The 18065-nt window shown below is 35.5% G+C and overlaps 1 protein-coding gene across 8 annotated transcripts in view; it reads left to right on the top strand.

Moving 5' to 3' along the window:
* The first annotated feature begins 8521 nt into the window (after positions 1 to 8521).
* The window catches only part of LOC131551332 (sushi, nidogen and EGF-like domain-containing protein 1), a 34347-nt gene continuing 24803 nt past the window's right edge, over positions 8522 to 18065 (top strand). Inside the window, exons 1-6 of one of the 8 annotated variants that reach the window (XM_058794184.1) lie at positions 8522 to 8634; positions 14990 to 15031; positions 15332 to 15384; positions 16385 to 16488; positions 17221 to 17327; positions 17421 to 17498. In XM_058794184.1, coding sequence (XP_058650167.1) covers positions 17270 to 17327; positions 17421 to 17498 — 136 coding nt within the window. In that variant the 5' untranslated portion in view covers positions 8522 to 8634; positions 14990 to 15031; positions 15332 to 15384; positions 16385 to 16488; positions 17221 to 17269. Of the gene's footprint in view, positions 8685 to 9466; positions 9682 to 14989; positions 15032 to 15331; positions 15385 to 15799; positions 16300 to 16384; positions 16489 to 17220; positions 17328 to 17420; positions 17499 to 18065 lie in introns of those variants that run through there. The other 7 variants (XM_058794181.1, XM_058794182.1, XM_058794183.1 and 4 more) reach the window with 7 other exon arrangements.

The following is an 18065-nucleotide window of genomic DNA, read 5'->3' on the forward strand; positions in this document are numbered from 1 at the left end:
GGATCGTGGTCTCATAGGCTACTATGAAAAATAATATTTAATAAACACAATACAGTGCATCCAGCACCTAAACAGGTAGCGTGGTTGAATCTGTTGATGGGGGCCGAGCCACAAATCTGTGAGTTTACAAACCCATGGGAACGGATTGCAAAAGCGTGCGCACAGATTATGAATTTGTGGGTACGGATTCAAAAACTGAAGGTACGGTTTACAAAATCTTAGCGCATGGATTGGAAATTCGTGGGTAAGGTTTATTAATCCGTGGGCATTTGTTAAACGGAGGGAACAGTTTAAGAATTCGTGAGTACGGTTAATAAACTGAGGGAATGGATTGCAAAACCGTCGGCACGGATTGTTTTTTTTTTCTCCTACAGGTGACTTCCCGGGCTCCGTATAAGGCTGCTCGAGGCGGATACATGAGCACTGAGGGCCGGTGATTGCATGGAGCACCGAAATTGGCTTAGCAAATTTTAAAATAGGTGCTATATCTTTATAAATAAACCGCAGATTTGAGTTTTAAACAACTACATTCTCGCCTGAAAAACTCTTAAAACTACATTTCATGACACAATAACAGTAGCCTAATATTTTGAAAATTACGTGGGTTTTTGGGCAATGACGTTTCACAAGTCAACAAGAACAGACAAGAACGCATATTGAGAAACGGCTATTTTCTGTGAAAATATAAAATTATAAACTGTTAAAAATAAATGTAATTTTACAGATAATGGTCTATTTTTTTTTTACAGAATTTTCCCGTTTTTTCATTATACAATATATACCTGTAATTTTACAGATATTTGCTGTGTTTTAAAGTTCTACCATTATATTTACAAATAATTGCTTGTATTTTGGTATTACAACAATTTTCCGCTTTTAAAAGGACATTTTCTGTATTTTTACATAAATGTGTAATTTTACATAAAATGTTATATAATATTTACAGATTTTTCCTGTAAAAATAGAAAAAAAAGGTATACCCACAAATCAACAGTCAGTCACTGTGTACTGTCCAATTATTTAGACAAAATTTTACTTTGATGCTTCGGGAAACGTTTGATTTGTTTAAAGTTTCATGCCAAAAAGTATAGTATTGCAGCAGCATCTATGGGCATTCTTTATTATAAATCACTGCATTAAAAATGAACAGTGAGGTTACAGTGTCCCCTTGCCTATTTACTTGAAATCATTTATACTATATTCAAAGGAATGCAAAATAAATTATGGAATATTCTAAGCAATAGTATAATGTTGCCTATTCAAATAAAGATTTGTGCATTTGAACAAATACAAGCAAATATTTACACAGCATAACTGAAACAGCTTTATTTCAACTCAATAAAACAGTTAATAACATCCAAACTTTTATTCAACAAAATTTATTCAGAGGCATATGTATTTGTTTCATAGACTGTATAAAAAAAGATTTATGTGTGTGTGCGCACAAGTGATGACGCAGTTTCAAATCGGCCGCCAAAACTTTTCCGTTTAGTCCCGCCCACAATGCAAGCTGCAAAGCTGCTCTCTACTCATCAACAGTAATGGAAGGGCGAGCGGATGATTTGAATTAATTTCAGGCTATCCATTAGGAGCTGTGTGAGAAAATATCGTGCTCTTTCATTGAGCCTGTTTTTCGATAACTACAGCCAATTTTGATGATACCACAGCCGACATCATGCCAACCGAACATACTACAAATACTTAACATGCAGCACGCGTCTTTCAAATTTGTTGTCCATTTGTTTTAATGCAAGAAAGATCAGTTGACCTCAAAACAAGCTTTAGTAAACTTGTTATTCATATTAAAGTCCGTTCAAGTGCATGAATTCTTTGCTCATATGGCAGTAACTTACCCGCCAAGTTTTGAAACTATTAAATGGCGGGACATTTTGAAACGCTGAACGTGGCTAATGGCTGATGTTAAATTGTCATTACATATTGGATCGCTAGTTATAAAAATTGCACCTATCCAGATGAATGGACGTTTACGCCCCTATGTAGTAATATGATGCAGCTAAGTCAAAGTAAATAATATCAATTTCTCTAAATGTTTATATAAATTTAGCTAAAAGTTCAGTACGCTTCAGTACGTGTGTAGTAAACAAAACTGCGCGTCTGTGCATTCATTCATAACGAGACACGCAGGATTCATATTTAAATGTTTTTTTGCAGCTTAACATTTACAGATACTAGTTCATATCGCGATTTGGTTTAAGTGTAATGACCTACTTTTGATTTATTCATCCAAACTTTGACAAATTCAATGACATTCCGCGTTATACAGTAAATTCTGTTTTTATAACTACAGGTGCTGGTCATATAATTAGAATTTCATCAAAAAGTTGATTTATTTCACTAATTCCATTCAAAAAGTGAAACTTGTATATTATATTCATTCATTACACACAGACTGATATATTTCAAATGTTTATTTCTTTTAATTTTGATGATTATAACTGACAACTAAGGAAAATCCCAAATTCAGTATCTCAGAAAATTAGAATATTACTTAAGACCAATACAACGAAAGGATTTTTAGAAATCTTGGCCAACTGAAAAGTATGAACATGAAAAGTATGAGCATGTACAGCACTCAATACTTAGTTGGGGCTCCTTTTGCCTGAATTACTGCAGCAATGCGGCGTGGCATGGAGTCGATCAGTCTGTGGCACTGCTCAGGTGTTATGAGAGCCCAGGTTGCTCTGATAGTGGCCTTCAGCTCTTCTGCATTGTTGGGTCTGGCATATCGCATCTTCCTCTTCACAATACCCCATAGATTTTCTATGGGGTTAAGGTCAGGCTAGTTTGCTGGCCAATTAAGAACAGGGATACCATGGTCCTTAAACCAGATACTGGTTGCTTTGGCACTGTGTGCAGGTGTCAAGTCCTGTTGGAAAATGAAATCTGCAGCTCCATAAAGTTGGTCAGCAGCAGGAAGCATGAAGTGCTCTAAAACTTCCTGGTATACAGCTGCGTTGACCTTGGACCTCAGAAAACACAGTGGACCAACACCAGCAGATGACATGGCACCCCAAACCATCACTGACTGTGGAAACTTTGTCGTGTTTGTCTGAATATCAATATATTCTATGGACAAAGACACAATGGAGGCCGAGTGCACGTAAACACTTTTTCTACTTTACTTAACTGTTCAGAAGTGTATACAGTGCCACCAAAAGCACAACACAACAATTGCAGGATAACCCAATTCTGAACAATGAATACATAACACTTTACACTGGACCTCAAGCAACGTGGATTGTGTGCCTCTCCTCTCTTCCTCCAGACTCTGGGACCCTGATTTCCAAAGGAAATGCAAAATTTACTTTCATCAGAGAACATAACTTTGGACCACTCAGCAGCAGTCCAGTCCTTTTTGTCTTTAGCCCAGGCGAGACGACGCTATCTATTGTTCAAGAGTGGCTTGAAACAAGGAATGCGACAGCTGAAACCCATGTCTTGCATACGTCTGTGCGTAGTGGTTCTTGAAGCACTGACTCCAGCTGCAGTCCACTCTTTGTGAATCTCCCCCACATTTTTGAATGGCTTTTGTTTCACAATCCTCTCCAGGGTGCGGTTATCCCTATTGCTTGTACACTTTTTTTTCTACCACATCTTTTCCTTCCCTTCGCCTCTCTATTAATGTGCTTGGACACAGAGCTCTGTGAACAGCCAGCCTCTTTTGCAATGACCTTTTGTGTCTTGCCCTCCTTGTGCAACGTGTCAATGGTCGTCTTTTGAACAACTGTCAAGCCAGCAGTCTTCCCCATGATTGTGTAGCCTACAGAACTAGACTGAGAGACCATTTAAAGGCCTTTGCAGGTGTTTTGAGTTAATTAGCTGATTAGAGTGTGGCACCAGGTGTCTTCAATATTGAACCTTTTCACAATATTCTAATTTTCTGAGATACTGAATTTGGGATTTTCCTTAGTTGTCAGTTATAATCATCAAAATTAAAAGAAACATTTGAAATATATCAGTCTGTGTCTAATGAATGAATATAATATACAAGTTTCACTTTTTGAATGGAATTAGTGAAATCATCTTTTTGATGATATTCTAATTATATGACCAGCACCTGTAGATTCCGCGATTCCGTCCGCATTTTCCGCATCGCGAAAATCATAAAGCCCTGATCGCACCGTGACGCTCACGACCGGTGTAGACACGGTGTTGTGTTATGTTATAGCCCTGCTTGTTTTTTATGAAATCTCTGTATTGCTCATATCATCGTATTATTTACTGCCATGTGAGCCACAAATTAAAGCTTGGCGAGCCGCATGAGTCTCATGAACCACGCAATGAGTAACACTCCTTTAACTCTTTCCCAGCCAGCGTTTTTTTTTAAAGTTGCCAGCCACCGCCAGCATTTTTGATGATTTTCACCTAAATTTGACGGCCCTCAGAATATTTTCTGCTATGAATATAAGAACATATTATATATCAAAATAAAGAACCAAGTCTCTGCTTTTAAACAAACAAAAAACTGTTTTATTCTATCTTCATGTGTTCATGTTTTATCACCATTTGAATGCAGGTGGGTACCATCAAAAATACATTTTGGACAAAAAACTGAGAAAAATGCATTTTTATCAAAGTAGTGCATTTTCATGCAAAATACATTCAGATGTCATATTCTTTCACTTGTAAATAATTATATGAATAATTTAAATTGCATTCAATAAACAGAACAAAGACACACACACACACACACACACACACACACACACATAAACATAGATAGATAGATAGAGCCCCCACACACACACCCCTATTCAGATCGACGGATCGGTTACAACTACATATGTTTCTGTCTGTAAATGCATCTCTCTCAATGACTACATCGTCCCGATCAGATTCAAAATGCTCAAAGCATGATCTACATAGGCTATGATCTATATATGATCTACATTTTCTCTGATCCTTCCATTTATGCCAAACGTCTTCTATTCGCACCCTAAAGACCCGGAAGTCCCGTAACTCATTCAGGACATGCGCTAGGGCTTTCCTTACCGTAATACACCTAGAACACGGATTGCCGTAAAAACTCGTCAATGGCGGGGAAGCGTTGTCTCTTAATTGACGAGATATCTTGTCAATGGCGTTGAAATAATTAAGGGATCCGTATTCCGCAGTACACGTCATTTTCTTTGCGAACACGTTTTCAGCCAACCCAACACGTATAAACTTCACAAACCACATTGCACTGCCTGATCCTGTGGATATACCTTGTACAACATTAGGAAGATCAGGACCTTCCTTTTGGAGCATGCTACACAACTCCTTGTCCAAGCTTTTGTTCTATCCAGACTGGACTGTTGTAATGTTCTCTTGGCAGGCTTTCCAGCATGCACTATCAGACCTCTGCAGCTGATCCAGAATGCTGCAGCAAGAGTGATCTTTAACTAGCCGAATAGAGCACATGTCACACCTCTCTTCATCAGTTTGCACTGGCTGCCAATTGCCGGTCACATCAAATTGAAAGCACTGATGTTTGTCTGCAGAACAACCACAGGCTCTGCACCCCTATACATAAACTCACTACTTCAGAACTGTGTCCTCCAGAAGTTTGCGTTCTGCAAGTGAATCACGCCTTGTGGAGCCATCCCATGGACACACAAAATCACTTTCATGGACCTTTACTTTGACTGTTACCTGCTGTTGAGATAAACTGCCTAACTCCACGCATTTTCATGAAATGGGTAAAAATGCATCTTTTCATGAACACTTGACCCATTAATACTAGCTCTTTCTGTTTATAAAAAAAAATGGGACTTTGTATGTTGCGTTGGATAAAATGTAAATGTATAAAGGTATACAGCAATTTCCTTTTTAATGTAGGTATTTTTGAATGTTCTAAATGATGTATTAAGTATGTATTTCCTATCATTTTATTATTCATGTAACTTGACGTAAATGTGCAGGTTCCTTTAAAATTATGCATAAGTACAGAATAGATTAATTTTACAGAAATTGACTGTAAATGTTGCTATTTTTATGTATTTTTAAGTACTATGCTTGTTTCTCTGTCCAACAAACATTTGAAACTATAATACTTATGGAAAATGGAAAATTAACGATTCAAATGTATATCTACAGACATTTGTCTTTGTATTATGTACTTACTACATTTTTATACAATATTTCTTAGTTATTGTAGCTAATATCTGTATTTTAACAGAAAATGATTGTAGGTAGACAGCCATTTCATAAAATAACTACTAAATACCTTTTAATTAACAGAGATTGGTTGAAGTTGTGAGATTGCTTATGTAAAAGGAAGGATTAATCCTGTAAATGTACAAACTGTTTTTTTGTGCATATTGCAACTTTTAAAGTTATTTCTTAGTTATTGTACATTGAAAAACCTTAATTTAAAAGTTAATTACTGTAGATGGACAGAGAAGTTTTATAAAATAACTAATTAAAACCCCAAATTTACAGAGATTAACCTGAAAGTTGGTTGTTTTTCTTTGTAATTTATCATAATTTGTCAGTTTTTCCATAGTTTAAAAACATCAACAGTAATATACTGTAATTTAATTAATGTTGACTGTAAAGTGTATTCTGTATTTTTACAGTTTTTGCATGTATTTTTGTGAAATGGATATTTTCTGTAATTTAACGGAATCCGTCTGGAAACTCTGCTGCCAGACTTTTTGCCGTTTTTTTAAAATTTTTTAACAGGATTTTTTTTTAAAGTGTACACTTTTATAATTTGTGTTTGCACACTCTGATGTAATAAGCCAAACACAGCAGAGCGGAACGAGTGAAGGAGACGATTTATCCCCTTGTATCACGCACAAGTGACGATTCTAGTCAACCAATCAGCGTTCTGCAGTGAGTTTAACTCCACCCTGTTGGTACCCTTTGCGGTGCTAGGTACCCCAACGAAAGGGCACCAAAAAAGTGGTATGGTACGATTCGCTATTTTGGTACCATTCACAACTTTTGACAATGGAAACGGACATAATTGCGTACCGTACCGAACCGTACCGCTCAGTGGAAACGAGCCAATAGTCAATATCATCACCTCCTTTTTTCTTTGCCCCATCAATCATGTGTCATCAAATGTCAGTTGAAGAATTTTAACTAACATAAAATATAAGGAAGTGCTTGCCTATGAATTATAGGGAAGTACCTGAACATATCTTTGAGTTGTGTCCTCATTCAGTGCATGCTTGTAGTTTCAGCCATTGCATTCCTTTAGGAATACAGGTTCCTCATTATGTTTTCCTTTCAAGCTATGCTACTTGTTACTTTTTAGTTGTAACAAGTTTTCTCTGCTTACCTCTCTCCTTATATAAGGAGGACAGAGTTCAAATAGGCTTTCCCCTATTTTTTTTAATATTACTATTTACTTGATTCCTCAGTGTTCGCTAAACATTCTGTAATTTATTAGCATGTGATGTGTCCTATGCCTCGTCTTATTGGTTTTTGTTAATAAATTATATGTAAGCTAGTTTGTCATTGTAACCTACTGTTTTATTGTTGTTGTGCTTTTTAATTAAGAATAACAATGAATCCATCTTTTGTTTTAGTCTTAAAAAGTGAAAGGTGTATAGATAAGCAAAACAGACAATTATCTTTTCTTGTAAAACGTGACACCAAGATCGCGAAGTGAAAGTTAAAGACATGAAAAGAATTCCTGTTCACAAAATTTAAATCTCAAATAATACTGATGAAAAAGAACGGGTTGAATGTTGAACACTTTCGTTACCATATAACTATAATATAAAATATGATAAAAGGTCATCAGCATGCATTGATTAATCAAATGTTGTAGCAAAAAAACAAAAACAAATTGTGACCAAATTATGTGCTAGTGAAGTATCCAGGGGTGTATTCCAGAAAGCAGGTTATGTGACATGCCCAGGTATGTTTGAGGATAAGTGAGCGGATAACCTCAGCTTTCGGTTCCAAAATCGGAGGTTACTTTCAGGGTAAGTAAGTAACCATAGCAACTTGCTCTCTGAAGATAACCTGCTCCGGAGCAGGTTATGTTCCAGGGTTAGTTCACTTCAGCGCTATCAGAGCATGTATGATCTACTGACGAGCCTTCAGTGGGCGTGACAGATAATATAAGTAATAAATAAGGTTAGCCTATATATTGCTCTAATATGGTTATTATATTTTATTGGCATATATAACAGTTATCTGTATAAATTATAAAACACTATTATGAAAATGTAATGTTTAATTTATTATATTAGCCTATATATATATATATATATATATATATATTACATTTTATATTATCATCTCATACATGGATCGGTATTTTCTATAATGTATTTCTATAATAAAAATACACATCTGATATGACTTAATATATAATTAGCATCAAATAAACAATATAATTCTTATTCTCAAGGATTAAAGATTAAATGGAAAAAAAAAAAAAAATGATTGCAAAACCATCAATTAGGTGGCGATATGCACTAAGCATAAGGCCTACATGACCTTTGAACAGAAGAAGAAGAAAGCAGTATGGCGCGCTTATTCTTAGCATCCGTTTCCATAGTGACTCGTCGATTCGTCGCTCTGTTGAGAATGTCTTGAGTCTTAACCAGGAACATACTCTGAGTTGAATGAACTTACTCCCGGACGCGTTTTTGGAACCACATACCTCGAGTAAGCAAGGTTTGGGGTTAATCAACCGAAAGTTCAGGGTTTATCTGACAGTAAGTTAACCATGCTTTCTGGAATACACCCAGTGTTTCCCCTACCATTATTTTAGGGGGGCGGCCCTAAAATAAATAAATAAATAATTGTATTTAATTTTATTTTCTCTATAGCGCCAGACCACAAAAGAAGTCATTCAGTGTTACCTTCCCTATAATACAGGTGTATACCTTGTTATTTTATTAAACAAACTAAATAGCCTTATGCTATTTATCTTATTTACACGACGGCGTGTCATTTTTGTCTCTGTTACATGGTCGCGCTCTCTGTATCGCTCGCACAGCGGAGTTCCGCCCCGTTTCGCACACACGTAACGTAAGCGCACACACAAGTGAGCACACTCCCAATCCTATTTGTAAATATTAAGCCGCAAAACGTCTATTTAAATATGACTTCTGCGTGTCTCTGTGTTAATGTATGGCGCAGACACGCGGGTTTGTTTACTCATACAGAAGCGCGCGACGCTTGCGGTGATATTAACGTCTGTCGTCTCACTAAATGAGGACATAAATACATGAACAACATCTCCAGAACTGCTCTGAGAGTCGCTTCATGAGCATTAGACAGTTTAATTTGAGGAAAAACTATCCTCATATATACACAGAAATGTAAAGGTATTCACGGCAACCCGTCAAAATAAAAGCATTATGTCTTGTGAGAGCAGAGCAGTTCACATGTCGCTTCTTTTGCGTGCTCAGGTACTTTATTTCAAATGTAGATGTGCCGCAAGCGCGGTCATTATGGAGGATTTTTCATATTATGCACACTATAGGTCAGCACAAACGTCTTTCATTGGCGCGTGAGGAGGGGGATAAGACAGTGAAATAAGACGTTTATTAGTATTGTTTAATAAATTACATCCATTTGGAAAATTACAAACTTCTTATTGGGTGGGCCACAGATGAAAGTGGGGGTAGCTACGCGACTGCTTCGGAGGGAAGAAGCTCGTTTTATCGCTTTCCTACTGATACAGAGATTCTGGGTTCAGACCATAAGGTAAACTCATATTACAATTATTACAGGTAAACGCCACATTTACCGGCTTTCGTGGTGAAAGTGAAACTTTAATGATGCCTAGTGCTTAAAGCCACGTTAAAATTAAATGTTTACGGCAAAATGAAGCTGTTAGAAAGCATATAGATTGAGGATTTTCTAGAAACAAGGATAAAATAACATTTTATGTACCCACCCTAACAAAATTATAGCTGAAATGTGGTACTTTGTTCACTAAAATAAGTTTAATCTTACCATATCCAAAAACTCGCTCACTCTGCTGTTATTTAAAAGATTAAATACGCCGGTATATGTTTTTTAATTAAAATATTCATATTAATCAAGGATTTATTGACTCTTAATGCACCTTATTTCGAAATGTACAGAAATACGTGCTTTAAATGTCCTTTTAGTTAAGATTATTTAATTTATTCACTATACTATTTATTACTAATGTCTCATTTCAGTTTTAGTTTGGCTCTTGTTTTGTATTTATTCCAGTTTATATGAAACTGTTCATGTAGCGTGGATTAAAATTCATATACAGAGTAAATCCTTCACTGAATGTTAAAAATAAGTTTGAAGCAGTTGTCGGGTTTTTTTGTTTTTTTTATTGCAAAAATTGTAGAAATATACAAGAACAGGGAAACAAGACATGAATGTATTCCTACAAAGAACAAACATTTTGGATTTGCGTACATCAAATTATGGAATTATCTATACAGAAAAGTGCAAAAGTAAAATTACATAATTTTAGAAAAACTGTCATAGTGCATCAAAATTTTGGCACTCTTTTTGTTATTTGTCAGTCTTAGAGATGAAACGAGAATCAAATTCAGAAAGAAAGAGGGGGAGAGACGAGAAATTTAAGCCACTTTTGCTTATGAATGAAGAATTTTGCATTCAATATAAGAAAATTAACAACATATTCAACAGGTAGCTTTGGATTTTCATAATAAAAAATAACATCTTTGAGGACGAAGGTATGGGTCACATTTGTAAGGTTAGAAACATAGGTGCTTAAGTCAACCTATAATTTGTTGGTGACACCACAATCAAAAAACAAATGGGAAGCTGTTTCTTCAACAAAACCACAAAACGAGCAAGACTCATGAACTGTTTCATGAACTATGATTGAACACAGAGCTTATTTTTTGCGACTATCCAAAAGCCTATGGAAAAATCCTATTGGCTTTTTGTAGAGGAACCATGCTAACAGCCAATCCGCCAACAGAGTGACGTCATAGTTCCTCCACTCTATTGAGTCTGTCCGGTTACTGCTGCGCAGCATGTTAGTGGAACACTAGGATCTTAGCCCCAAGTGATAGTGTTCAAAAGGGACGAGGCATCATCCTACTCTACATGCGCCACAAGAGACACGCCAAGAGTATACATTTATTAGTGTCACCAAAGACCAGAGATAAGACCCCAACAGGTATCAGGTGTGGAGGGAAGCATCTGACCGCAAATATCCCTGACAACTGATGATGTCATGGCTTCAGGTTTTTTCAATCTTTGTTTTTATGAGTCTTATGATAACTTTGTGTGGTGAATAAACCAAAATGTACATTGCTATTAACTAAAAATATTGACATCTGCACTAGGTTTTCTTGTGGTTTTCTTATGGAATGGATCACATTGTACTTTTAATGGTGCTTTTACATCCTCTTTTAAACTTGAAATCCTTTCATGGAAAAGAGCGACCGATACAATTATTCAGAATTTAAACACAAATTCAGGCAGATTTTGTCATGACATGAGGATAAGTAAATCAAGACAGAATTTCTATTTATGGGTGAACCATTCCTTTAACATCTGCTGTCAGGTTAAGAACGTAATGTTGATATAAAACGCATATTCAGAAACCAGTGTGTGCTGAAATGGCTCTTTTTCACCGAGCGGTACGGGTTGGGACCGAACACCCTGATCCAGCTTGCGTTTCCAATGCCAACAGTACCCTTACTTGATGTATGGCGTGGTGTATGCCGGAAGGTAGCAATTGACAAAGCGCGACGATAAGCACAACTCTTTTATGTCAGTTTTAATGAACAAATTAATAGCCATTATGTAATAGCCTCTGCTGCGCGTCGGGTGGTTCTTCGCCTCCATGTCGTGCATTCAAATCGTTTAATGCACAGCTAGCCGTTGATTATCCCGTTTATGCCATGGTCATTTGCCAGCATTCACATATTAAAGATGTTAATAATATTTGACCGGAACGATAAAAATGACAGTTATTTCGTCTGTATTACTATTCAACTGTAACTGTATGTTACTATGGTTACCAATGTTCATAGGAAGCGCATTAATATAGACCTTTTTCTGAACGCGGAAGTCTCCCCCGATTAGAATGGTGCTTTACATTTCCGGTTTCTAGTCACATTTACATATTTTCAGAACCGATAATATAATGTGAAACCTATGATTAAAATTTTTTTTTTTAAATCATGCGCCGCCATTGTTTCATCATTTTAGTGTCGCAATGACCGTCTTTTTGCAGTAAAGGACCAGTCATAGTTCAATGAGTGGGAAGATGACATGAAGCGATGCGAGGTTAAGCTGCATTGAAAACAGATCGAGTGCACATACAGCTCCCGATCGGGGTGAAGTTCATGGGATTTTGTACACAGAATGATAAGAGCAAACATTATTTTAACATGTATTATTATTTCACACTCAGTATTTTAACTTAAGCACTGCAAGCCATGTATACAGTGCCTGACAAGACAGATACGCAAAACAAGTAATTTAAAGGAATTCCTTAGCTTACTGCCGTTAATGTGGCAGCCAACAACAGCACAGCAACCCTCCGCACATTTTTATATGTAGTTATATTGAAAAAGTTTCAATTTAGTCTATCTTTTTTTTACCCCGTTTTAATGGATTTCTATGGAGACCGGAACACGAGAGCACCCAAACGGAAGTTAGAATCCATCATGGCGCCGCTCATCGGTTATTCAGGAAAAAGGTCTATAGAACGTGATTGAATTGACCTGGAACTACCTGTGCAGTTAAATTAATTTAATCAACACCTGCCAGCCAATCAGAATCGAGTATTCAGGCTGACTATGGCATAAAAAAGTATGTACAAAGTAAAAGAGGCTTATATAAGAGGAAATAAAGACAAAAGCAAACAATTCAGTCAAACGTATGCTACAAAGTCAGCGCTGTATGGTAAAGTTCAAAATAAATATAAAGTTAAACTTTGTGCTCAGTCAAAACGATATGACCAGGAACAAATAATAGATTCATGAGACCAGGAATGCCTGTTAAATATACACAAAACGAATTGTATCTCATGATTAATCACTATAGAGACATCAGAGCCAGCGGCAAATGGGAAGGACTAGCCGAGCGTAAGGCTGCTCGAGGCAGATACATGAGCACTGAGCGCCCGGTGATCGCATGGAGCTCCGAAATCGGCATGGCAAATTTTCAAATAGGCGCTATATCTTTATAAATAAACCGCAGATTTGAGTTTTAAACAACTACATTCTCGCCTGAAAAACTCTTAAAACTACATTTCATGACACAATAACAGTAATATTTTCAAAGTTACGCGGGTTTTTGGGCAATGACGTTTCACAAGTCCACAAGAACGCATATTGAGAAACGGCTATTTTTTGTGTTTGCGCACTCTGATGTAATAAGCCAAACACAGCAGAGCGGAATGAGTGAAGGAGAAGATTTATCCCCTTGTATCACGCACAAGTGACGATTCTAGTCAACCAATCAGCGTTCTGCAGTGAGTTTAACTCCACCCTGTTGGTACCCTTTGCGGTGCTAGGTACCCCAACGAAAGGGCACCAAAAAAGTGGTATGGTACGATTCGCTATTTTGGTACCATTCACAACTTTTGACAATGGAAACGGACATAATTGCGTACCGTACCGAACCGTACCGCTCAGTGGAAACGAGCCAATAGTCAATATCATCACCTCCTTTTTTCTTTGCCCCATCAATCATGTGTCATCAAATGTCAGTTGAAGAATTTTAACTAACATAAAATATAAGGAAGTGCTTGCCTATGAATTATAGGGAAGTAACTGAACATATCTTTGAGTTGTGTCCTCATTCAGTGCATGCTTGTAGTTTCAGCCATTGCATTCCTTTAGGAATACAGGTTCCTCATTATGTTTTCCTTTCAAGCTATGCTACTTGTTACTTTTTAGTTGTAACAAGTTTTCTGTTTACCTCTCTCCTTATATAAGGAGGACAGACTAACCTGTAAGACAGTCAATGAGATTGTGGCTAGTTTTTCAGAGTGTTTTATTAGTATAATTGTTTTACAGTACATACAATATTTACATACCATTTCTAAAATCTTTCTCTATAATGCTGAGCTACATAAACTATAGGCTTATTCTTTTAGATAGTTCATCTTTACTAGTGTAATGGGTTGAATTAATACATTACAAAATAATGAGCTGACCAACTTTTTCCCCAATGTAAAATGTACAGTCTGCCATGCAGAGATCTTAAAGAAATAAAGTGAGACAGAAATTGATATTATTGGATAGATCATTTTGCATGATAACTTTAACAATGCTCTTACAGAAGAAAGACTCCTACATTCCGGTTTTATCTCTGACTTAATCATCATGAGACAGTCTCCATATATCTGCTGCTGCTCATATCTGTCCTTGTCACTGTAGATTACTTTCTGTTGGATTATCAGTCTTAATGTGAAAAAGGCAATATAAGCAAATGCGTGTTTCTCATTCTATTTAACAGCCAGAGCACAAACAACATCTCCCTTAACAGTATCTGCAACAACAACATCTAATACTATTTTTATTATCAACATGTTTTAAATATTTAAAAATAAAACTATGAAAAATATTATCAATATAATAATTTCATATTATTATTATTATTATTATTATTAATTCTTCAAGGGTGTGTTGTCATATTTTAAACTTATTTTAACATGATTTTTCTAAACAATGATGTATGGATCAAGTAAATCTAAGTTGCTTTAGTTCAGTAAATGTTTCTTCAAAAAACAAAAAACAAACAAAAAATTATATATATATATATATATATATATATATATATATATATATATATATATATATATATATATATATATATATAATAAAAACCCTGTTTTTCTGTTTACTTTATACAAAATTGTAAAGATTCCACAGCAAAAAGGTGTGAACCACAAGGTGAAGAGGACATTTATGCAGTTATACTAAAATGCCTTTTACTTGCTATGAACTAGCCATCAGAAGACGTAGTAGATTTTGTACAATAGAGTTAACTGAACTTTACAGTCATTTAATTTAATGCTCTTTTTCTTTATCAGCCATTGCACAAACAACATCTCCAACAACAACAACACTGGCAGGTAATTATGCACTTTTGAATTAGAACCAGATCCATGGTGTGAATTGAACAAACCCTTGAATTGAATAACCCCCCTTTTTTTAAAAAAAATTGTCTACTCAAAACATCAGCTATTTGGATTCAGTTTCTCAGACTATTTCCCCATTAAATACTGTAAAGCTGCTTTGACACAATTTGCATTGTAAAAAGCGTTATATAAATAATGGTGACTAGCAATAGCAAGTATAGCAAATATATCAAAATTTTGGTTTGTCAAACAAAACCTGCAGTCCAAATTCAAAACTGAGGAGAGCTCTCGCAGGTTGCCAGATGGAGGACACATAACAGGAACGAGCACAATGATGAGCCTACGCTGTAAGTTGATGGGTTGATTTATCCGTGTTTTAATATGCCTCTGGTCATAGAGCTTATTAGATTGATACCAAAGCTTTTTTGCCAAGGTCGGGTAGAATCTGTGATCTCTGACCCAAATCGTTTGCAGGCTTTCGCTGTGTTTCCCAACAACTGGCAACCCAGGGAGTTGAAAAATGTTCAAAAGGGGTCCCCCTATACCTATGGTTTCACATAACCACCCCCAAATCCCTTAATGTACACACGGCCACTTTATTGCAAAGTTTTAGCAAATTGTCTTATTCAGTATATGTATATTTCAAGATAGAAATATGAAGATATACTGTATTTACTTAAGCACCCCCCCCCCCACATTTTAACCATTGCTTTCAGAGAAATGTATTAGTGAGAATAATGCATTAATTAATTAACATGCCAGCTGGCATGTTTCATTTCAGATTAAAATGCAAAAGTTGTTTAAAAAAATGTGTACAAATGTATATGTAAATGGTGCTTTTAAGTATTTGGTGTTGTTTGATAAACACCAAAGCAAGTACAAAAATTTGAATAACTGTTTGAAAACACAAATATTGCTTGACTTCCTTTCCTTCCATGACAAGCAGGTGACGAACTACTTTGCAATTTTGACTTCTTGTAATTTAAATTATGATATCTACAATGTGATTATGACTTCATATTTATCCAAAGATTTACACTGGAAAATATTTTCTGGTATTTTCTAGTAGAAATAAGTAAATAAAGATATTTATAAATTGATTTTGTTCTATCTTAATGAAACATTTAAGGATTTTAATAAGTGGATACAAATTGGAAAAATAATTATATAGCGTCTGAGAATATTTATATTTTGACACAAGTGAAGTGAAAACAGCTGTTCTCAAATACTGACTTCTACAACATTCATCCTACTCTTGACAGGTAAACCTTACAATCTATAATCTAAATGCCACATAATTTCTGCAGTCAAATATGTAGATTAACAGGTTATTTTTCTTCCTTCCAGGAGATGTTTTCTCATAAATGAGGGCCTGGGACACAATTAAAATCAGTGCAACTTCCTGCTAAACCACAGCAGGAGCAAGAGCAGCTTAGAAGCAGCTGTCTGAGGTAAGCAAAATCTTTCTCTTTAATGTTACGCTTCAAAAGCCTGTTATATCCTTGATGATTAAAAGTTATAATGTATTTAAAATAAAATCTTACTGACCCCTTAAATTCAATCAAGACTGGCTTTTACTGCTACGACAGATATCACCACAGTGTCTACCAGATGCTCAGAGCTCAAGTTGAGTGGATCATTTGACTGATGGCATGAAAACGTTGTTACAATGAATTTTATATAATTATTTCTCATCATACTTAGGTCAATTGAAGTTTATTGTACTATTTTACAGTAACTGAAGAGTTTTTATAAAGTTTTTAAAAGTCATTAGATAAAAAAAAAAAATCACTAATATTGTTTGATAACCTATTAAGGTGCTATTAATATAAGGAATATGTTTGTCAGATTCCTTATTATAATAGTATACGTTACTATACTTCATGGTGCAATTAAGATGCACATGTTCAATTGTACATACAGCAGTGTAGAGTGTAATGTATGCACAATGCGTACATCATAATCCATCATAAGGCAAACACATGTTCAAAAAATTTTCAGTAATTTAATAACAATTTAATATTGATTATTAGCTGTTTTTGAATGGCTGTAAATGACTCCAGTCAGAGCTGACTGAATTATCTGATTTGTCATAAAGGGTTTTTATTAAGCAGATTCTAGAGTGACACTGCTGTAACTGCATTTATAATAATGAATTATGCTTTAATTCTGTCTGATTACAGAAGAAGGACTCCTAACCTACATTCTGGTTTTATCTCTGACTTCTTCATCATGAGATTGTCTCTGGTTTCACAACATCTGCTGATGTTCATATCAGTCCTGTCACTCAGTAAGGCTTTGTTCCTGTTTGATTTTTAGTGTTAATGTGTTTGTAAAAATACACATATTTCTGAATTTAATAATCTCTCTTTCTCCTTAACAGTCACCGCACAAACATCATCTCCACCACCAACAACACCACCTGCTACAACAACAACATCTGCAACAACAACACTGGCAGGTAATTATGGACCTTTGAATTAGAATCAGATCCGTGGTGTGAACTGAACAAACCCAAGAAGAACCTCAACATTTTTTATGTATCCTTTTTTTATTTTTGGAAAAATGCTGGATTTTGACATCAAGATTTCAAAAGCTTGTGGCTTAAAAGGGCTTAAAGATAGAGATCTACTGTAAATTAGAAAAATGTTGGGCATGACCGAAAGTTCATGTGGGGTGTAAATATACTTATCTAATTTGCATATTATGACATCATCAGGGCGGCCATCTCGAATTTCATAATATTCAGGAAATAGTAGATATTGAATTGATGTTTGAACTTATTTGCATGGGTTTTTTTTTTGTCTTTTTATCCTCATTCCAAATGATCAGAAAAGAGGAAACCAACAATAAAACAGAAGAAAGTACTAATATTGATCTTTTTGATCAGTTCATCAGTAATATTCAGGAAATAATAGGTATTGAATGGTTGTTTGAACTTATTTGCATGTTTTTTTTTGTTTTGTTTTTTTGTCTTTTTATCCTCATTCCAAATGATCAGGAAAAGAGAAAACCAACAGTAAACCAG

The sequence above is a fragment of the Onychostoma macrolepis genome, chromosome 12 (assembly GCF_012432095.1).
Source record: "Onychostoma macrolepis isolate SWU-2019 chromosome 12, ASM1243209v1, whole genome shotgun sequence".
NCBI classification, from domain to species: domain Eukaryota; kingdom Metazoa; phylum Chordata; class Actinopteri; order Cypriniformes; family Cyprinidae; genus Onychostoma; species Onychostoma macrolepis.